The sequence below is a fragment of the Typopeltis vanoorti genome, chromosome 8 (genome assembly GCF_054136105.1).
Source record: "Typopeltis vanoorti isolate ZY-2024b chromosome 8, IOZ_Tvanoo_1.0, whole genome shotgun sequence".
Classification (NCBI taxonomy): Eukaryota; Metazoa; Arthropoda; class Arachnida; order Uropygi; family Thelyphonidae; genus Typopeltis; species Typopeltis vanoorti.
In genome coordinates this window covers 50,991,696-51,016,321 of record NC_143556.1, presented here as the reverse complement: position 1 = coordinate 51,016,321, position 24,626 = coordinate 50,991,696, and the positions used below count along the sequence as shown (strand labels likewise).

General features: G+C 35.9%; 1 protein-coding gene across 1 annotated transcript in view; it reads left to right on the top strand.

Moving 5' to 3' along the window:
- Uch-L5 (ubiquitin carboxy-terminal hydrolase L5) overlaps window positions 1-22,327 on the top strand; it is a 176,831-nt gene extending 154,504 nt beyond the window's left edge. The window contains exon 11 of the mRNA XM_090397231.1: window positions 22,117-22,327. Within this exon, the coding sequence (XP_090253357.1) occupies window positions 22,117-22,173 (57 nt within the window). The 3' untranslated portion in view covers window positions 22,174-22,327. The remainder of the gene's footprint in view (window positions 1-22,116) is intronic.
- The last annotated feature ends 2,299 nt before the right edge of the window (window positions 22,328-24,626 follow it).

Genomic DNA, 24,626 nt, shown 5'->3' with positions numbered 1-24,626 from the left:
ATCCATATTCACAATGTGAAGAAAAGTGGCATTGATTTTGATATCAGAATCAGAGATGTTAATCTTGACTATTTACTTTTAAATATACGAGGGACGTCCAGAAAGTAAGTTCTGATGGGCTGTCAGTGAAACAAAAATATACTTACAAAAAAACTTTATTGGAAATTAAAGTGGACATCTTTCACTACTTTTCTACATAATTTCGACCATTGTTCAGGCACTTATCAATTAACAGGGTGCCAAGAGTTGTATACCTTCATCGTAGAAGGTTGCCGCCTGTGACACAAACCATGTATTGACTGCTTCTTTGACCTCTTCATCGTCTTGAAACCGAGGAAAGGTTTCAGATATTTGAACAGGTGAAAATCACTTGGTGCAAACTCAGGACTATATGGGGGAATGATGGAATTGTTCCCAGCCAAAGGTGGCGAGAAGTTGTTGTTACGCCGGCTGTGTGTGGGCGGGCATGAATCAAAACATCGCCCATGGTAAGCATGCCACGTCGTTGATCCTGGATCGCACAATGCAGTTTCTTAAAGATTTGACAGTACATGCTCGCGTTGATTGTGGAGCCTTGACCCAAGAATTCTGCCAGCAAAATTCCTTGTCTGTCCCAAAACACAGTGCACATGATTTTCCGAGTGAAAACCATTGTCTTCAATTTTGTCTTGACTGGTGATGAGGCGTGCCTCCACTCCATGGACTGTTGTTTGGATTCAGGGGTTGCATGCGACACCCAAGTCTAGTCCCCAGTGACAAGTCTGCTCAGGAAAGCATCGCCATCCTCATGGTAGCGTGTCAAGAATTTCAATGCACTCCCCAGCCGATTCACTTTGTGTTGTTCTGTAAGCAACTTCGGCACCCAGCATGCACACAATTTCCGATAATTCAGTTCTTCCGACACAATTTATGAAGGCATGAACGTGAAACTTCTGGAAATTGCAGCGAGAGTGTCGTCATAGTGAATCTCCTATTCTGTCGAATCCTCTCTTCAATTGAACGCACCAAATCATGTCACTAAAGATGGTTGCCCACTCCGTTCATCATCGTGCACGCCTGTCCTTCCTTCATTAAAAAGTCTTACCCATCTTTGTACCATTGAATCACTCATTGCATATTCTCCATAAACGTCAATAATTTGCAGATAAATTTCAGCTGCTTTAATGTTCCTCGCATTCAAAAAATGGATAACTGACCTATTTCACATGCTGCGGGCGATTTGATTTTCTTAGACATTATAAACACACACACCAGAAAGTGTACGCACTGCAAGAATGTCTAAAAATGGCACCAATATCTTGCTAATGAATCAACAAACTCAGCATGCATGTGCACCATTGCGATCCCAGTGCTGCAGTGAAAATATTTAAAAATGGAACTTACTTTCTGGACGTATCCAGTACCATGAGTTCAATCCAGTTTAAATTAGTTGAGTCCCTCAGACTCCTTAATTAAACTGAATAACTGCTGTAGCAAATTTGGTGTGAAAATCAGCAATAAAAACACAAAGATTATGAAAATAGGCAGGAATGTCGATAGCATCAGCTGCATCCTGAACGGGAAATATGTAGAACAAATAAAACATTTCAGGTATTTAGCACAATTTTTAATAAAGACAGGAAATTAAATATGGAAAAACAACAGATTAAGCAAAGATAGCATGGTGGGGGAGTCAACTGAATAAATTGATATGTAGTACAAGAAAAATTAGTCAAAACACTCAACTAGCTTGACATCACTAGCATTTAGGAATTGTGAGCAGAGCTAATCTCAAGTGATTCAGTGGCTTAAACAGAATGATAGAGGAGAAATTTACAAAGCATGTATTTGATGCCAAGTTGGCAGGGGAAGACCGAAATCTGGATGGATCGATGTAGCTAGAAGTGTCTTGGAAGACCAAAACCTGTAGAGGAAAATTATCAGTAAGGAGTTAGTAATAAGATAAACTTGAGGATTAACAGTTTGTTATTTCTAATTTCTTATGTCTTAAATTATTTGAGAAAAGAAAATAATTATATTTATTACTATGATTTCCAGCACAGCAGAGATTACAAATAAAAATTTTTCACTAATGAACTGAACACGAGATGTGTTCTTAAAAGATTCTTATAAATAATCTCTAACTATAGCTTTTCTGTAGTGAATTTTTGTATGATGTATAATTCATTATTAGTAAAGTAGTAAGCATAATCTGACTTTTCTTCCATGCTTTCTGAAGAAGGAAAGAGATGCCTCAAATACTTGCAATATAAAATAAAATTCAAGGTTAGTAGCCTTATTTAGATGTGTGCTTACAGTGTTATTCTGGCAGTACTTTGCCTGGATAATAGACCAAAGACAGTTTGGTCTATTTTTATTCTACTATACCTTTCTACAGGAGGAAAAATCTTTGTATTATGCTATAAACACATAATGAACAGTTTGCTTATCATGACTGCTTTTGACATCTTAGCTATTTTATAATTTTAATTCATTGTATAATCCTCTACATCAGTCACTAATGGTGTTTCTGCTTTTATAACCATGTTGTCTACTAGATGTCTTTTTCATTAGAAAGAAAAGCTTGCAAAACTTATTCCATTGAGTACAATTAGTATACTAGTTCTTAGAAATTAGCTCAATTAACCATATATTGTTGCCATTTAATGTTCATTTATTGGGAACTTTAATTAGTGACTTGAAATGAATTGTGATAAAATTGAATAACCAACATTACAGTCAATGATAAATATGGTGGCACCTGCCAAACAGCCACTCTCCTTAAAAACAAAAGTTGAGATTTGCCAATTGAAGAAATAAAAAGCCATTGAAATTATGAAAGAAAATGATATTCTATGCAATATCATGCAATAAAAAATTTTTTTAAAAATCTCCTGCCTCATTTGAGCTTTTTGTTGAAGTAAATGCATAGGTCAGATTTTAGCATATAATATTGTTAAACCTATTGAATTGTAGTTGCAGTCAAGAAATCTCGACTCTGTTAAATTGCTTGTATATATAACTGGGTTGAAAAAATATTGTTTTCATAAGGTAGAGACTTCAGGGATACCTCTCTCCAGTATTATTGGTTTAATGTATCTGAATAACTTACATGAAGCCTGATTTTTAATACCTGCAACTCATTAAGGACCTTAACTCGGTAATTCTAATAAATGTAGAATTGTTGTAACATAAACCCATAAAGTTGATGTCCCACACAATGAAAATCCTAGAAAGGGTTCTTGATGGAAGATTGAGGAAGGAGGTGGAGATTGCAAAGGAACAATTTGGCTTCATACCTGGTAGATCAACAACATATGCTATCTTTGGGTTAAAGCAGATGATGGAAAAGTTTCGAGAGAAACAATGGGAGCTACATCTGCATTTATCAATCTGGAGAAAGTATACGATGGAGTGTCAAGGCAAGAAGTCTGGAGGTGTCTGAGGGAGAAGAAGGTTCCAGAGAAATATGTCAGGTTGGTGCAGGAGATGTACAGAAATGTGAAGACAAGTGTTCGGACCTGTCTGGGACAGACAGAAAGTTTTCAAGTAACAATTGGCTTGCATCAAGGGTCAGCATTAAGTCCATTTCTGCTTAACATTGTGATGGAGGTGGTGACGGAGGAGGTGAGAGAAGATGCACCTTGGACAATGTTGTATGCAGATGACATCTTGCTGTGTGCAGATTCAAGAGAAGAAGCAGGAACTAAACTGGAAAGATGGAGAAAAGTAATGGAAGAGAGAAGTATGAGACTGAGCAGAAGTAAGACAGAGTATATGTGTTGCACAGTGGGCAGCGGCCAGGAAACAGATCTAGAGCTGGAAGGAAATGTCATCAGTAAGGTGAGGAACTTTAGATACTTAGGTTCAACAGTGGAAGAAGATGGAGGAGCTGAGAAGGAAGTGGGATGCAGGATACAAGCGGGTTGGAGGAACTGGAGGGAGATGGCTGGAGTGTTATACGATAAGAGGGTGCCGATCAATCTGAAAGGCAAAATCTATAGGACAGTAGTGAGGCCAGCTATGACGTATGCTATAGAAACTGTGGCCCTGAGGAAAAATAACATCAGCAGGATGGAAGTAGCAGAGATGAGAATGCTTAGGTGGATGTGTGGTGTGACCAAAAAGGATCGTCTGAGAAACGACTATGTGAGGGGAACGGTGAAAGTTATGAACTTAGGAGCGAAGATACAGGAGGCAAGGTTGAGATGGTTTGGTCATGTGATGAGGAGGGAGGATGAATATGTGGGAAGAAGGGTCATGCAGATGGATGTGCAAGGAAGGCGGAAGCATGGGCGGCCAAAGAAGAGATGGAGGGAGCTGGTAGAAGAGGACTTGAGGATGAAGAACTTGGATTTTGTGACAGCTCAAGACAGGAGGATGTGGCAGAGACTCATCATCAACAGTGACCCCACTTAAGTGGGAGAAGCTGCAGAAGAAGAAGAAACCTATAAATGGTAACATGATACATCATGGTACATGATCTCTTCCAGGCATATGTGTATGCAAAACAACTGGCCAGGAAATCACATGCAATTAACAGATATAACTGATCTAATAGCCTTATTTTTAGGCCAAAATTTAAAATAATAATCACTACCACTAGACATCATGTACATTATTTTCTGCATTCCAATTCATGATTATGAGCTGTTTGATAATTTCAAATATGTCGTGGAACTTTTTGGGGGATTGCATCAGAAATATGTAATAATTTGATGAGAATATCTACTCTGTAATATACTGAGTAAATTTCTTACTGCATAATGTACATTGCAATTTTATGATATAGCTTTATTTTGTTAAAGAACAATAACCATCTTACAACTGGTATGCATCTTAGCTTGTTTAATTCTTTTTTCTTTTTTTTTTTTCATGCCAAGCATGTTCAAACTTACTACTTTATTTCAAGGAGCTCTATTCATGTTACACAAGACTTTTGAAGTCTTTGTATTCTTTGCTTAATGTAATAGCTGAATTCCAAAAGTATCATGATATAAAAACACATTTCCTATAAGAAAAAATACGAACTTGGTAGATTGTGTGGGCATGGTTTTTATCTTGGTACAGTTGACCTTTGAAGAATGCGGATTCGAACTGCATGGGTCCACTTATATGCAGTTTTTTTAAATAAATATATTGGAAAATGTTTTGGAGATTTGTGACAATTTAAAAAAACTTGCACAAAAACCGTGTAGCCTAGAAATATCGAAAAAATTAAGAAAAAATTAGGTATGTCATGAATGCATAAAATATATGTAGATTCTAGTCTATTTTATCATTTACTACCATAAAATATGCACAAATCTAATCACAAATCATGTACACAACGCTTAGGGGTCTGTGCTCCTAACCCTCACATTGTTCAAGGGTCAGCTGTATTTTTAAATATTATGTTTGCGTTATTCCTTAAACACACCATTGTATATATGTGACAGTGCCATAAAAAGAGAAGCAGAAAAGTTTAATAATGATTTTTATAAATAAAAAATATTTGCAACAAAATTTCAATTTTTTAAAATTAAATTAAGTTTAAATTAAAAATCTACCAAATGGAAACCATGTTGCTTTTTTTGTTGAAACGCAAATTGCTTCATAGCAGATATGTGAATAGTAGATTCAACATGAGCAGGCTTGCCTGCTTCTTACTGTTCATCCAGCTAACATTGGATTAGTCCTTTCATAGTGCAAGAAATTCTTAAGTTGCAAGTAGATGCATTTAGGCAGTATTTCCACTGATGCAATTCGACGAGTGATAAGCAAGCCCGTAGAACCAGACCTACTGGTATTTAAAAATATATAATAATGATTTCTTGTGAGCAGTCAGTGACCAATTAATGGCAAGAAATTCATATGAAATATTTTTTTTTTTAAAAAGTCACTAATGGAATAAAAATGTATAGTATATAAAATACATAAAGTAAAATTGTTTAATGAAGATGTATTATACTGTACTTTGTAATGCATAGTAGTCATTTCTCCCAGTATTATTATTGTACAGGCACTTCCATGGAGTCTGAAGATTCCCTGTGGGAGACCCAAACTATCCACACAATCTATCATAGCTCTGCTTGAACCCATTAATAGACAAAGCACTCACAACTGACTAGCAACCCATTCCACTCACTCACAACTCTCTAAACAAAAAATCTTTTTCTTAGACAGTTGTGATCATAACTTCCAGGATGATCCCTTGTTCTGGCCCCTCTAGCCAAGTGTTGAAACACTTCCCCTGCATTAATCCAATAAAACCCTTTAAGCAACTTAAATGTTTCTATCATATCTCCTCTTTTTCTCCTATCAATCAACTCCTTCAGTCCACACACCCTCAATCTGTCTTCATGGGGAACATTCCACAGACCACTCACCATCTTGGTCACTCACCTCTGAATCCTCACCATCACTTCCTCATCTCCAAGAAACCTAGGAGACCAGACTTGAGCACAGTAATTCAGATAAGGATATATCTAGGCCTTATAAAGAGGAATATAACAACTTCCTTATCTCTACTTGTTAATGTGTTCTTCACTAGCCAAGCAATCTTATGGGCTACCTTAGCAATATGTCCTCTAAAACTTTAACTCTCTATCTACCACCACCACCCCTAAATCTCTAGCTTCATCTGTTTCGTGGAGTACAGTGACATCAATGTGATACACAGCTTGTAATCTATTTATCCCAAAATGCATAACTTTGCATTTCTCCACATTAAACTGACACCCGTTATGTTTTGCTCATACTGACAGCCTATTTAAATTCTCCTGCAAGTTCTCCATATCACCTTGATTAACTATTACTCGACCTAATTTTTTACCATCAGCAAACAACTGAATTTTTCCTTTCAGGTTATTTCCTGTATCATTTTTGTACAAAATAAACAGCAATGGTCCCAGCACCGAACCTTGCAGCATCACCTCAATTCTGCCTCTCCATATTATACCACTTTTTGATATCTGTCCACCAGCACCCTCTTATCCACTTAACCAGTATCATGCTCCATTTGTTCAAATTTGTATAACAGAGTTATGCAATTAATTTGCATAACTCGATAATTAATTTTCATAAGTTAATTTGCATAACAGCTTCTTTCTAAGCTTATGATAAGCTTCTTTCTAAGCTTATCATAATCACCTGCCTTGTAGTTCCACATATACCCCTTTGTTGTATTGATTTAAGTAAACAACAATTAAGCATAAATCATAGAGAAATCTATGATTTATGCTTAATTGTTGTTTACTTAAATCTATCCTTTCTTACCTAAAACCTTAATACAATCAAAATCCTACCAGCTGCGCCATTGTTAAATGTTTATCTTTTGCGATTTATTCTCTTTATTCACTTACTTTATTCTTATATCTAGGATTGTTTCCTCTTCGAATACTGGCAAATTTATATTTTGCTGCGCCAGCCAGTATCCTATAGCAGAAAAGATCCTCAGGGAGACAATACTAGAGTCTTAGCTTTCTTACACAATATCTTATTTAAACTGCCATATAGATTCAGATTATTGCAGTTGTGACCTAAATCTATTATTACATTCACTCTCTAAATCCTTCCTGACAAAATAGGTTCTATTTTTATAAGTGGTAATTTGGAATCGTAATCAGGCATGACTCAGGTTCAGGTAAATATGACATGTTTATTGGAATATCTAAAACACAATACAAAATTCATACACTCAATTATGCTCAATACTAAATAAAACTCGAATTAAGAGGTTAGCACTTTCTAAATTAATTAAATCTTGTAAAGCATGCTAAACACAGTAACTGCATATTGGGATAGATAGCAAATGATATGAAGTTAAGCTAAATACCTTTCAGTAGTATTACTCGCAAGAGAAAACTAACAAACATTCTAATGTTACTGAGATACTAAATTCTACTATTCTTATCGCATTAAATTAATCCTATCACATACAAAATTACAAAAGATCTCTTCCAAACAATTCTTCTTACTCTCAAAGGAGGTTAACTTTCTAAATAGAGACTGTCCACAGAGTCCTTTAGAATATAGTTCTTAATTTCACATTTGTAAACAATCTTCTCTCTTCTAATGAACTTTCACACAAAATTAGAGTAATTGCACCTTACCGAGCTTTTTCCACACCGTTTTGCACCACAAGTATGTCTGGATACTTCTCATCTGTTGGCTGTCCATACGGGTTACACTATCTTCATTCCTTCTGCCGAAAACGGACTCAAATTTTTGCGTTTCAGGAACAACTTGATGGGACTTTGCAGCAACGGCTTGATTCTGCTAGGACTGGAATTTTTTACCTTCAGCTTTGCATAGAATCCTACTTCATTTTAAGAACGCTTGCAGTCCAACATCTTATCACAGACATCACCCCCCCCTTTACGCAAAACTGCCCGCTAACTTCCGAACCACCAAAACAGGAAAACGTTACGACCAGAAAGAGTCTTCCGATACGGGCTCAATCCCTTATATTCTTCTATAGAGCACCCTCTTTTCTCAGTCCCCTTTTTTTGCACACACAGCCCTTATCTTTTCACCCTTTTGGGTTTATCCTTTGCTTTTACGACGCTGTTATACTTGGATTCACAGAATACATGGCAATGTAATTTTCCGAGTAAGCTGTAGCCGCTAACGTTACGCTGTACACGTGTAGCTTTATGCTTTCTAGGAATTATTACTTAGCAACTTTTTAAATGACTCACAGTAAATTTTACATAGCTTAAGTGAGGCTTAAATTTAAATCAGATTATCTCTCTTTTTAGACATACTTAAAAATGAAATCTTAATATAATCACATCAGCTTAAATATAAGGCACTTGAAATAAAGGATACAAATTTTACATAAAGTGAAGAAGTTTCACTTTTAATTACAGCTGATGTACAGGTATTTCTCTTTGTCAGCAAGTTTTATATGTTAGATTCCAAATGAATGATTTCTTTCCAAGATTCCTTCATTTAGGATCTAACACCTTCTTGACAGAATATTCTTCGTGTTTTAGTCAAGACTGCATGGCCACTTTCACCAACCAGAGACAATGTGGTAAGCTTGGTTATGGATAACTCTTCTGATCCTATGACCAGGTCCACTACCCTCACATCTCCTAGTCCCCCTCCATCACATGCTGTCCCAACTAATCACCTCTTAGTAGGTATATAAATTCCATTTCCTTCCTGCCATGCAATCTTTCTTCCTTCTAGTCTATATCTCCATAGTTGAAGTCTGTCATAATAATCACTCGACCTACTCATTGTACTAATTTGTCAAATGGTTTCCAGATCATCTGTGGGACTCCCTAGCCTATAGCAGCAACTAACTGTATATTTTGTCTTACTGGCCTTAATCTCACACCAGACTGCTTCAAATGAACAGCCACCTTCCTGTTTGTCTAATATTCTTTTTGGCTGCAATTCATCTGCTATCATCAGCAGTAACCCCCCCCCACACACACACACCCTATCTTCCCTGAAAATACTAACCCCTTCACATTCTATCCCTATAACTGTTAACCAAGTCTCACTAGTGCCTATAACTTTTGGCAAGGTTGCACTACCCAGTGCTACAAACTCCCCCCTCTTGTTCCTGATACTTCTGGCATTAGTGTATAGAAACTGTAACATCCCTCTAGGCCCACACCCAGCTTTACTTCCTGAATTGACTACCCTATTCAGTTTTGCTTGAGAGACTAGATTCTGCACTTGGTCATTCTCACACTTACTTGCCTCGTTAGTGCCTTCACACAAACTCACCTGCTTCCACCCTAATTGCTTGAGTTTTTCTGAATTTCTGCTTCAGCATACTTTGGTGAACAAAGCTCTCTCTCTAGATATCTAACACACCAAAACCATTTAGATGCATTCCATCAAAAACAATGCAGATCCACAAATCCTACATCATTCCTTCTGCACAACCTACATATAGACTCATTAGCTAGCAACGCCCTCTGTTCACCTCTGTCATAGTGTGGTAGAAGACTTTCAGTCTTTGCCTTCTTGCCCTTCAGTTTTGCCTCTTCTAACAACTCCTTTACATTGTGCTTCATAGAATACCTCTCAAATCATTTGTGCCAACCAAAACAATTATTTCTTTTGACTTACCTTTTTGCATCTGGATGGTGTGACTAATATCATGAATTTTTTCACCAGGGAAACATGATTTTGTCACACTTTCATTAAGTACTCTCCTGATAATTGAGTCTCCCTAAATAATTTTCTCCTTAACTTGTTTTTTTTTTTTTTTGTTCACTCAGTCTTTATTACTACTTTGGACTTTGCTTCTTTTTCTTTGGCCATGCTAAGTTCTTGCCCCTTCTGCAATTTTTCAGTTTTGCGCTTTGCCCTGTGAAGGATAACATTCAAGTATGCTATTTTTTTATTAATGTCCATTTCATTCTCTATTTTCTCAGCTGCATGTTTGACATTAATATCCTATTATTCCATCCTATCATTCGGTACTGTCCACTCTATTAACATTTGCTGCATTCTCATCACCTAATAGGCACTCACTTTTGAAACATTTAATACACTCTCTCTCTCTAGTTTTAATTTCTTTCTAGATATTCTTTAATTTTCTTGACGAATACATTTCATACACACTGTATTGCACAAAATTCTGCAAATTTAAATCACCCGACAAAATTTTTTTGCTACCATGGTTCTACCATGCATTGGGCCATACCGACACTATTGTATTTAAACAAAAAAATGGAAGGTTTACTTACAAACTAAATAGCTCATTCATTCACAAATGCGTTTAAAACAAAAACTACAATAAGTTAACCTAATATTATCAACTAAAATACAAAAAAAAAGTTACTTATCCTTCAGGAGTGCTAAATCCACTCTACACACACAATACACCACCTAACAGCAGAAAGGGCTCTTTTGTTCCAGGTACTATTTTTCAGTTGGCTTGCAAAATGCAATTCTGCTCCTACTGGACAGAATATGGAATTTTTCAAACTACTTTTTAAACTTTGAGTTATCTCAATTTTGGTGTGGATAAGAACTTTTTTAATTACAGAACAAAATTCTGTTATTAATGATAATAATAAATTTCTGGAGTGCATAAGCTAAAAATGGCTCTTGGTTCTTTGGCTGTGATATAGAATCATATCACTAGACAAAAATATTGTTGTGAAATATACCTTTTTTGTAACTACCTTAAATCATTTTCATACTTATGGAAATGATCTAAGATAGTTACCATTCAAAAATATCAGTTGTTTTTACATTGCTCTTTCATTATAAACTATTTTTTTGTGATAGTCTCAGCCACAAATATGAGGTATTGTGTATGAAATTGTAATTATAAACACCCTGGCATGTGTCCTTAGAGCATACAGAAAAAAAAATACATGAAAGCTATGTGTAAAAAATAGCTAAAAAATTCATGTAAGATTTTGGAAAGGATATAGAAAGTCCTTTAGAAATCAGCCTGTCACCAAAAAAACTTGCAAAAATTACATTCTTTCATTTGATGTATGGCAAATGGCACCATCCTTCTGAAAACCATAATCACGTTCTTCAGTCTCAAGGAGCCATGAACTAGGTGATTATGTCTTGGTACGGTGCACTGTTCAATGGCATCTCAAAGAAAATGGGTCCGAAATGCTACAGTATTATACACCACACTCAGTTTTTCAGAAAATGCAAGGTGTTTCATGGAAAACATGAGGATTTTCCAGTGACCAAATTCTGTTATTTTGGCTATTGATGTATTTATTTAGGTGGAACCATGCTTCATCACTGAAGAAAACATTGTTCAGCTTATGAACTCCATTTTCTTCAACAAATGATTGAAACCACTTGCAGTACACACACATTTTTTCCTTATCTAGTGGCTTCAATTCCTGAACTAAGTGAACATGGTATAGATAAAGCTTTAATTGTTTTCTGACTCTTTGAAGGTGAATGTTGCGACACATTGCGTACCACTGTCATTTTAGCCTCAGTCAGAATGGAAAGTCTTCCATGCTGCTGTTAATCTTCCAGTTTTCTATAAGTGTTTGATCATCATCATCAAATTCCTAATGTGTACCCTCTAGAGATGTACAGGATATGATAGTACTACATGAAAAACTTACATCATTACTAACTTCCTATCTACAATTTTCCTCCAAATCAATCTGTTACCTCAAGACTCCAACATTATCAGATCTTATATGTTTATCTTCTAAGGCACTTTTTACTGTATCAATCCACCTATATCTTGGTCTTCTGGGTTTTTCTCCTGCCAACCTGACACATAACACTTGTTTTGCTAATCTTTACTTTCCCATTCTGTTTAAGTGACCATACCACCTGAGATTAGCTCTGCTAGCACATTCCTGGATGCTAACAATATCAAGTTCTTTCCTAATATTCTCATTTTTAATATGATATTGTCACTGATTCCACCTGTTAATGCCTCTAATCTTGCTCAGGATTCTCATATCTGTAGTCTCAAGTGTTTTATTTCTAACCTAGCTCTCAGGTCCATAAGTTAAAATTGGTTAGAACACTGTGTTGTATACAGCTAATTTAGTGTTTTGACAAATTTCTCTCTTATTCCATATGAATTTATTCAATTGACTTCCTACCATACCAGCTATATTGATTCTGTTTATTTCCATATTTAATTTACCATTTTCACTAAAAATCGTGCCTTAGTAGCTGAAATGTTTTACTTGTTCTAAAGTTTTTCCATTAACAATGCAGTTGATATTTTCAATGCTTCTGCCTATTTTTGTTATCTTTGTTTTGTTATTGCTGATCTTCATGCCAAATCTATTACAACAGTTATTCAATTTAGTCAGGGATCTAGCATACTGGATTTATTTAGAAGTATAACATCATCTGCATAAACAGCTGAGATTAACATTTCCAATTTTGATATCAGGTTTAATACCACTTTCCTTCATAATGTGATCCATATATATAATAAATAACATAGGGGATAATGTACTTCCTTGTTTGACACCAGATTTAACATAAAACCATCTTCCTGTACTTACTTCAATTCTAACTGCTGACTCAAATAAAGACTAAGTATTGTTTGATATAATGTCCCATTGACACCATACAACTGTAACGTTTTGAATAGCTTCTCTCTTGGCACCTTGCCTTTCGAGATCTACAAAACTTAAATACAGACTTCATTATATTACCATGATTTCTCAACTATTTGTCATAAAGTGAAAATATGATCCTGACAGCCTCTATTTGGCCTGAATACAGCTTCTTCGCCAAGCTTCCCTTCCACAATCCTTCTCAACCGTTTCTCAAGTATACTTGCATAAATCTTATCAGGAACACTCACTAGGGAAATACCTCTGTAATTCTCATATTCATTTTTATTTCCCTTTTCATATATGGGTACTATGAGAGCTCTACTCCAATCATCTGGAATTCGTCCTGTTGTCCAGGCCTTCTGAACTATGCAGTGCAGCCACTGTAAGACTTTTATACCTGCATACTTAATCATTTCTGGTTGAATATCATCTACTCCCACTGCCTTTTGACATTTCAATCTTTTGATGGATTTTTTCTACTTGAAAAAAGTATTCTTGGATATGTATTCTTGACTGTATGCCTGTTGAGTGTTTTTTACTACTGTGCTATCACTGCTTATTTCATTTAGCAATTTCTCGAAGTAATTACTCCATACTTCAAAGATATCTTTTTCTCCGGTTTTCGTGTCACCTTTATTTTCTTCATGCAAAGAGATGAAGAATGTGGATCAGTGAATAGGAGGAAAAGAGGTGATATAATAGAGACTAAGTTAGTGAGGGGATTTTATTGGATTAATCCAGGGAGGATTATGAAAAGAGTCAAAGGCAAGAGGGAAGAACCAGAGACCATCCCTGGAAGATATCTAAGAGTGTGGTGAAGAGGAGTAGTGTTTTTACAGGGAGAATTGTCAATGAATTTAATGCATTACCAGAATATGTTGTTAATGCAGGGAGTGTTAAGGATTTTAAAATTCAGCATGACAGATAATGTTGTCAGTTGAATGAACCTCCCACGATGAGTGCCAACTCCATGGGGGTTGTAATAATAATAAAGGATTAAACAAGAATATTTCTTAGCATCTTTAATTCAACTAGAAATAGCTGATTCGTTAGTGATCAGTAAGGTATACATTCCAATAAATCTATTAACTCCCTGAATGTAGAGGGGAAAGTGGATGAAATAAAAAAAAAAAAAAAAATTGGACAAGCTAGATGTATTAAAGCTATTACAACGGTTTGATTTGAATAAGGCAGTTTGGACTAGATGGGATCTCAGCAATAAGGGTGCTGAAGCAATTTGCAAGAGAGTTAGCATTATCTCTGAGCTGGTTGTTCAATTTAACACATGTGATTCCTAGAACAAGATAATTTCATTATATAAGGCTGGCACTAAGACTCGTGCAGTAAATTATAGACCATTTGGTATTGTTGATGTGGTCATCAAGCTATGAGAAATGCTGGTTAGTAATCTCATCCACAGGTGGGTAGACAGTATCAGAGTCATCTGTAAAAGATAGCCTGGGTTGGTTGGTAGGCGTTGTTTAGCAATTTGTTCCTGTTCTATAATAGTGACAACAGAGCTGGATAAGGGAAAGGATATGTACTTCTGGATATTGTCAAGGTATTTGACAGGATTCCATTTGCAAGGTGGTGGTTGTACAATCTGAGCTGGATAAGGGGAAGGATATGTACTTCTGGATATTGTCAAAGTATTTGACAGGATTCCATTTGTAAGGCGGTGGTTGTACAATCTCAGAGGAATGAGGTATGTAAAATAAACTTGTGACATGGATAGGAGAGTGGTTAAATGATAAGACTACATCTGGACTATTGTCATTTAGCCACTCTCGTGTGTATGTATATATATATATGGTCATCTGGATCCTGAGGAAATAGGGAGACATCTGAAAAGATTCAGCAAAGGTAAGTAGCATTGCATATAAGGATCATTTGAGGGAATGCGATCTTCAAAGTGTATGGAACTTCTGTGTATTTTTTTAGAAACATATAAAGGGAACCTTAAAGTATGGACACAAGTGAGATTTTTCAGCTTACAGCTGGTGAAAGTAGAACTTGGCTTCATTCCTGGAGCTTGCCAAAATCATCCTAATTATACCCTTGGTTGTCTTCCAGGAATGAATCCAAGTCCTCGTAGCATGCATAGAACAAGCTACCATTAGATGATGTGTGTCCAAGGTGAGATATGATAGTTACGAGGGTGGTCTGAAAAGTTCTCGGCCTTGACCATAGATGGCAACACTATCAGCAAGTTACTTGTTTTTTTTTTTCTAAGTTGGTACATCTGTCATAAGCACCCATATGAAATTGCAAGTCATTCTATCAAGTAGTTTGTTTTATACAGCATTCCTGTATCCATTGAAATCGATAAAATTAAGTATCATGCGGTTATAAAATTCTTTGTAAAAGAAGGTTTAATGCCAAAAGAAATTCATTAGAAGTTCATAAAAGTTTATGGGCATTCTTCTCCTTCGTTTTCGACAACTAAGAAATGGCTGCCGAGTTTAAACATGGCCATACCAACCTTGAAGATGATCCCCGTGAAGGGCTTCCAAAAAGTGTAACCACGCCAGAAATCATTGATCAAGTGCACAATATGGTATTGGGTGACTGGTGAGTCAAAGTGCGTGAAACTGCTGAGACTATAGGCATTTCAAAAGAACATGTAGGATATATTTTGCATGAAGAATTGCAAATGAAAAAGCTTTGCGCGAGATGGGTGCCGCACTTGCTTGGAGCATTTTAACAAGAATAAAACTGATTTTGTGCATTGATTTATTACTATGGATGAGACTTGAATTCACCATTACACACCAGAATCCAAACAGCAGTCAAAACAGTGGACAGAAGCCAGTTGTTCAGTGTCAAAGAAGACAAAGTCAGTTCCATCATCAGGAAAGGTCATAGCATTGGTGTTTTGGGATGCTAAAGACATTTTGTTTATTAATTTTCTTTTAAAAGGTAAAACAATAACTGGGGAATATTATTCCTATCTTTTTACCAGACCAAACCAAAAAATTCGCGAGAAAAGACCTGGTTTGCAGAAGAAAAGATCGTCTTTCATCAGGACAATGCACCTGCCCACAAAGGTGTTTTGGCAATGGGAAAATTAAGGGATCTGCAATATGAATTGTTGGAACATCCACCCTGTTCCCCAGATTTGGCTCCCTCTGACTTCTATCTCTTCCCAAAACTAAAACTCTTCCTCGCTGGGCAGCGTTTTTCTTTGAATCAAGAGGTGATTGCAACTGTAGAGGGGTATTTTGCAGATCTTACTGAGAACTTACTTGTGCCGGAGCATGGCTGGAATAAATGTATTAGTCTTAAGGGAGATTATGTTGAAAAATAAAAATAATTTTGAAATTATAAATTCGTTGTTTCATTGTTAGACCGAGAACTTTTCAGACCACTTGCGTATTTGAGTGACTAAATAAAACCTATAAAGCCTTCTCTTGACAAGCCCTTGGAGAAGCATTCATAATAATACTGGAATTATTATTATTGCATGAGAACCTCCATGTAGTTGAAAGACTCATTACAGGAGACTCACACTATGCACACAATATGTCATACCTCTCCTTGATCTCATTCACTGGCAAAGCACTCACAACAGAATCTGGCAGCATTCCACTCATTCACTACTATCCACATGAAAAATCTAGTTTCCACAGCCTTGCTAATGACATTCTTACTCAATTTCCAAGGACAACCTCTTGTTCTGCCCTCGCTCCCTTCCTAAATTTCTTCTGCATCACTCTTCTAAAACTATAAAAACCCTTTTAGTAACTTAAATCATATTGCCTCTTTTCTGGCTATCAACCGATTTCTGCGACTCACAAATCCTCAATCTATCCTTGGTACATTAAATAGACCACTCCATCTTGGTCACTCACCTATGGAATGCACGTGACCATACCTATACACAATAATCCAGTTGTAGCCATATCAAAGACCTAGAAAGAAGAATGATAACTTTATTATTTTCTGCTTGTTAGTATGTTTTAAATAACCAAGCAATCCTATGCTTCTGTAGTATGCCCTCTGAACTTTAACTCCCTATCCAGTCCCAAATCCTAGCAATCTTTTCATTTTGTGAAATGCACGACTGCACTTTTCTACATTTAAAATGTTGCTTATTTGGCCATACTATCAGTCTGTTTAATTTATCCTGCAGACCTCTGCATTGTTGCATTAACTAATTTGCTACCCAATTTTGTATCATCTGCAAAAAAAACTGATATTTCCCATATCATTTATGTACAAATTAAACAGTAGTTGGTCCAGCATATAGCCCTGTGTCATACTGCTAGTCACCTGCTTCTCCTTATAACTGCTCATTGGCATTTGTCCATCACCCATCTTCATATCCATATCACCAGCTCTGTGTTCAATGCTGTTTGTTCCAATATGTGTAATTAATGCCATTTTTCTCACATTTTTAATGACATTTTTGAAATATGTCATGGAGTTTTGTTGGAAAACTTGATTTTTTTTTTCTTTTTTTTTTCAAATTATTATTCATTTTATTATTGATAATATTTTAATAATAATAAATATATGTTCAAAAGGACACTGTTTGGAGGTATTGTACTATTGTAGACCAGGAAGTCAAAAATTTGCATAAAACAAAGTGGAACATCTGTTTTGCTGGCATAATCTACTCTATACTATAAAATGATAAGCTGAAATTGGAAACGGATGTAGGCTGTAACGTTTTGAAACTCGGGGCTTCCCTGATTGTCGAGTCTTCAAAATTCGAGTCATCGGAATTCAAGGAGAACCGGCCTACCAGTCTGGAACACGGGGGGTTGGGCGCTGTAGGCGTCAGGGAGCAGAGCCCCCTAGTAAGAGCTATAAAGTAAAGGGAAAACTTCACAAACTCATTTCTATTGATAGTCATGTTCAACATGCACCTTATCGAGCATAACTTTAAAGTTATTTTACAATGCATCAGCCACTCTTCGTGAGTTTAGAACTTGTGTAAAGGTTCTCTGTCAGCTAACACAGTTCGATCGATAGTTTGGAAGTTTGAAGAAACAGGATCTTTGGAAGTTCAACCTGGCAGAGGACAGAAACTAGTGCTACCATGGGTGATTGAAAATGTTGCCAGCATAATTGTCAATAGATCACATGAAAATGTTGCTGGCGGTAGCAGTGCTCATGAAGTATTGTGACAATTGGATATGCCTTATTCCAAATATGGACTTGTGCAAAATTATTACATTTTATTCATACAAGATCATTCACACACAGACAGCAGATATGATATTTATGATAAGAGTGACATTTCTCTGTTTCTGGTGAGATCTGAAGTTGACAGTGCTTGGCCTTGAAACTTCTGTGGCAAGATGAGGTGCATTTTTGTCTGAACAGGATGGTAAATACCCAAAATTGTCAAATTTGGGTATTTGGAAATATCGTGATATGCTGAACAGTTTCATCATTTCTCAACTTCTGATACAAGATGAACAAACATTTGATACAAGATGGAGCACTTCCCCACATTATATGTCCAGTACAGTGGATTCTATGGTATCACTTCACAGAAGAAATGGCGATTAGTTCGCTTCTTTCCAGTTGCATGGCCACCTCACTCCCCCTGATATTACTCCATGTGATTTTTGGTTGTGAGGTTACCTTGAAGGCCTATGTCTATCTTTACGGTGTCTCGAACTTGACGGCCTTAGTGGATAACATACGACAGACTGTAATGAACATTCCTTCAGACATGTTACGTTCTGCTGTGTACAGGATGCATTTCTGGCCCATGAGAATGGTGGTCACATTGAACCAGGTCCTCTTTCGCATGGGTGAACTCAATATGCTCGAGTTGTGCAACAGGTCTGTGACTACACTTATACTCCAGTAACTGTAATACCATAATTACTGTGCTACATTAAATTGATATTAAATGTTTTATTGCTATGTTATTATAAGTGCAACACATAAAAAAGGTAATCTTTCATTTCAGTTTAGTCTTTGTTTCATTTGTCTGTCCATTTTAACACTTTTTTACATTGTACAATACCATATTTGGAAATACCAGTAGTGGTGGTCGGCATTGGTATAATTGCGGTTAGTTGGAGGATTGTGAGTGGTAGAAGTGTAGACTCCTTCCTCGATGAGTCTTCGGATTCCCTGGAAGTGACAAATAACAATAACTCTTTTACGGAGACTTGAAAGAGTGTTGATGAATGATGTGGAAGTGGATGTACAGACTCAGGGAAACTAGATTTATTAAGAGGGGGGGGGAGTAGATATGCAGACTTTAGGGGGGCAGTTAAGTGTATGAATGAGTATATTATGCCCTGGCGAGTACGACGGACAACAAATCAGAATGGGATAGTTAGTATAAGGCATCAAAGTAGGGATGGGACAAATGGGCTTCTGCGATTCATGTACACTAATGCCAGGAGTATTAGGAACAAGAAGGAAGAGTTTTTGGCCATGGTTGGCACTTCCAGGCCACAGGTTGTCGGTATTAGTGAAACATGGCTGACAGAAGATGATAAAGCTAGTGGGATTGAATGCGATGGGTATAGCGTGTTCAGGAGTGACAGGGTGAATAAAAAGGGGGGAGGAGTGTTATTGATGATAGCTGATGAGCTTCAGCCAAGGAGTATAGAAGTTGAACTGCAGGATGGGGAAAAAAGCACATTTGAGGCTGTTTGGTGTGAGATAGAATCTAGCAGAACAAAATATACAATTGGGTGCTGCTATAGACCGGGTGATGGAGTGGATGGTGGGGATAGTATGCATAAGCAAATAGAAGAAATGAGTGGAAGGAGGGTAATTATTATGGGTGATTTCAATTATGGTAACATTGACTGGAAAGAGGAGAGGGCACATGGGAGGAAGGAATTGGATTTTATGCAGTTATTAAGGGACAACTATCTACGGCAACATGTATTGGAAAATACCAGGGGGCAGAGAGTGCTGGACCTAGTAATTGCAACTGAGAATGTAGCTGTAACGAACATGACCATGTTGCCACCAATTGGTGAGAGTGACCATAAGGTCATGACTTGGGAGGTGGCTAAAGGAGTCGAATTTACAATTAAGACAGGGTACATGTGGAATTACCGGGCTGGTAAGTATGACAAGCTTAGGTGTGTGCTTGGCTCAATGCCATGGCATGTAAAACTGCAAGGGCTGGATGTTGATAGTGCATGGGAGGTGGTTAAGAACTGTTTGCAGGAGGCAATGGTTGACTATATACCAAGAGTCCGAATAATAAATCAGGTAGGGGTTAAATGGATGAATAACACTATTAAGCTTGAGCTGCAAAAAAAGAAACAATTGTGGAGGGAATTTAAGGAGAAGGGTGACCATCAGGTGCAGGAACAGTATAAAGCTCAGGCCAGGATGGTAACAAGGGTGGTAAGAAAAGCAAAAGCAGATTACGAAAGGAAATTGGCCATGCAGGCTAAAGAGAATCCCAAACAGTTTTTTCAATATGTTGCAAGTAAAAGGAAAAATGCTCATGGTAGAATGATCTTAAAAAATGCTGAGGGTAGGGAGGTAACCGAATCAGTCGATGTTGTGGAATTACTGAGCGAGCACTTTGCAAGAGTATATCATCCAGGTGGTGACTTTGCGGAAATGGAAGAACCAACAGCTTATGCTGGAATTGTGATGAATGAAGTAGAGGTAACTAGTCTATTACAGAACCTCGATGTCAATACATCTGTGGGATTGGATGGTATACCAGCTCGTGTCGTACGTGAAGCGGCCAAAGAATTGTCAGTGCCCTTGACCATTTTGTTTAATTTGAGCCTCAGGACTGGGTCAGTCCCAAGGGGGTGGAAAGAGGGGAAAATAGTTCCACTGCACAAAGGTGGTTCCAAGGCTGCTGTTGAAAATTACTGGCCAATCAGCATAACAGGAATCATTATCAAGGTCTTAGAGAAAATAGTCAAGAGGAAAATACAAGATTGGATAGAAGAAAATGGGATACTGTATCGGGGACAGCATGGTTTTGTGAAGGGTAGGTCATGCCTCAGTAACTTGCTCACGTATTATAACACAGTGACGGCTGAACTGGATAAGGGTAATGGGTTTACAGTGATTCTACTGGACCTTGCTAAGGCCTTTGACAGGATACCACATGGAATTCTAATCAGTAAATTGCAGCATATGGGAATGGACATAGAGTTGGTGAGATGGATAGGAGGGTGGTTGACGGAGAGATATCAGAGAGTGGTTTACTCAGGAGTAGAGTCCACAAGACGGCCTGTGACTAGTGGTGTGCCACAAGGATCTGTTCTTGGACCACTGCTGTTTAATTTGTTCATAAATGATATAGGAAAGGATCTGAGAGGAACAGTTCATTTGTTTGCGGATGATGCGAAGTTGGGTAGGGCAATAGTGAATGCAGATGACGTCAAAATTGGGAAATAATATCCAATTTTTATAGATATGTGTAGGCTTTCGAAATATAGAGACTTCATTTTCCCAATTCCTTAGTCGAAAGCCCAGAATGTCAATGGGATATTTTTGCTAGCAAAAAGATAAGTTTGAAGCCTTGCTTATTCAGTATAAATTCTTCCATTCAGTTGTCTTTTATTTCTTCCACAGTTCCCTTTTGTGAAATAAATTGGATCATTTTTTGTAACAGTTTAAATATCTCTTTAAGGGAGGGATGTATTCATGCAGAGTAATGATTTTTACTTCATCTTTTTTTTCTTTTTTTTTTCTCCCTGAGGCTCAATATCTATATTAAAGTTGAGCTATCTTTTCTCTAAGAGGTATTAGCTAATACAACTTTAAATATATATTTGAAAAATAATTTATAATTAACATTAAAAAAAAAACTGGCAGCGATTATCTCGAAAATGATACTCAACCAGTTTTACAACTGTTATCAAATTGCATAGTTGAAGGGTATAGAGTTCCATGTAACATTCTTGTAATGCACTACCAGTTTTTATCTTTAATATGAATATTGACTTCACTGTTTTTGCTTCTTGCAATAATTTTGTTAAACAACAAAAAAGTCAGTATTGCATTTTGTCTTATGTATACAGAATGTGTTACTCCTAATTCCAATATTGATATGTAGGCATAGTTTATTTCAACTTCATTATGATGCATTTTTTTTAATAGTTCTTATCCTATATATATATGGTTTTTATTATTATTGTTTAAATAGGCAAAAGAAAAAGCAGCTGAAAAGCAGCCAGTAAAAGAGAAAAGTGTATCAAATTAAGAGGGTGAAAAAATGTCAAAGATGTGCATAGTTTTTATATTTATTTCCATTCAAGACCGTCACTCAAGAATTATACAAAAGTGTTCAATTTGTGTATCTTTTATTCCTAACAGTTTATATTATGCAATTTTTAAGATTATACAAATGAAACTTTTATCAGGTAGAGAATGTCTTAAGTATTTAACACCACTTGACTAGATTATAAATGGAAAATATACCACTAATGCCACAAATCTCATATATACAAAACAAAATATTACAGTTGTGATATAATACAAAATGCAGTTCACAATATACCGTACATGGGACTACATAGATTATTGACAAAGAACATCTCAGGTAAAACAAATTTTGTGCAATTTGGAAAGAATGAGCATTTCAGAAATATTTCATATTCAGAATTATTAAAATTACATTATTTACATTGCTTAAATTTTGTTGAGCAAAAACATTGATGCAAGAACTGAGAAAACTGTACATTTATTTATTATGACTACACTCATTTTGCTGCAACTTTGAGAGTATCACTAAAGCATGAAACAGCTTTATTGAAAGTTATGTTATCTCTAACTTTTTGTAAGTTTAAATATGTGATACAGTATTAACTGTACAAATTGCTCTGGGCTTTTTATAATGCTTCTTAAAATGTACATCGCTATTCCATAATTTTGTTATTGAGAATATTTCTACAAAATAATAAGCCATACACAAAAATGAAAAACGCTTTCACAAAACAGACTACAGAAAGGCATTACAGTTGATTCTCACTATAGCAAATGCCACTTTAACAAACTTTCCATTATAATAAACCATTCCTGAATTCCCAGGAGTTTATCATAGAGTGAGTTGACTGTATAAACTTCTTATCATACTTTAAAGACATTGTGAACTAATTTGCATTTAAGATTCAGAACTTTGAATTTTGAACCAGAAACAACAGGCTCCAAGCTAATCAATAACCAAGCTTATATAGTGAAAAGTTCTCTATAACATTCTTAAAATATAATGCTTAAAAAGCTTGATGCAGTGTAATTTAATGGAAAAGGTGAAAATTATGCTAATAACTTGTTTAATTACAGTCAAATATTCATTATATAGTGAAAAGTTCTCTATAGTGAATTTCCTTTAAAATGGCATTGTTATTATTGGGTTTGGTTAGAACAGTTCAATAAATTGTTATTGAGTTTTGCTATAGTAAGAGTTGGCTGAAGTTAAAATGTGAATGGAACAAAAGGCAAAATTATTTTTAAAATTACCCAGTTTCTAACGTTAGTAAACCTTTCATAAAAATGACTGTGCAGTATGCACATTTCTCAGCAAAAAAGCACTAGACAGTATCTGAGAAAAATTTTGAAGATAACTTTTGCATTTTCATTGCAAAGCCTTTAGAAAATAAATTTCATAAATTACTCAAAATTTCTGCCAATTAAACTACAGAATTAAATTTTAAAAAAAAAGTTCTTATCATTAGGACAAACTTGCTTATTTCCATTAACAAAAAAAGGCACTAAAAAACTAATCCTTGCTTCTGTAAATAATTATAGAAAACATGAATGCTCATTAGCATATTAGAATGACCAGTAATTGAATATAATTATAAAATACAAATATTTTAAAGCATATCAAGATGCAAGAAACAGTGACTATTTAAGGTCAGTATAACTCATGACTGATAGTTCTGGTGGTGAGGGTTGATGGACCATCAGCTTGAAGCATAGAATGTGACATTTGCTTAGCTTGTCTTCATTTTTTCCATCATATTTGTGCAGTTTCTACCCACCTGTTTACATAATGCAGTCACAAGGTTGTATGTATCCTTTAATTGGAAAGCCCAGAATTCACATCTCATCTAAGATGTCATTATAAGGATATTACAACTAAAGGTGTTATTTAGTTCACAGTACAGAGGCTCAGGTTTTTATTGCTTCACAGTAAAGGAAAATGCCAAAGCCTTAGTTGCTTTGGCATTTTCCTTAGAAAAAGAAAGAATGAAAAAAAAGTTTTCTTTTTTACACTCAAAAATGGTATAGCTTAAGTTTTCAGTTATATTAAGAAAAATTGAGGAATACTTGTAAGTCATTCATCAGATATAATTTTTGATTAATGAAAAATGAGGTTTCCTATAAGAAAATTTAACATCGAAAACAAGTTGCATTGGCAAAGATGGAAGATAAAACTTAATTCTTTAAATCATGTAAAAGCATTTCCATTATGGTATAATTTAATGCACACATACATACAAGCTTATTATTAACTAATTCAGGAATAATTTATTATAAATAGTTTGCTGTAGTAATTTTCTTTATGGAACATCAATCAGTTTGTTATAGTGAGTGAATGTGTGCTAATGGTGCTTGCTGTAATGGCACAGCAACAGGATTTTAGAAATTATAAAAAAATTATGGATATGAAATTGCCTACTTAAGTATTGCCTACTTGTACAACTTACTTAA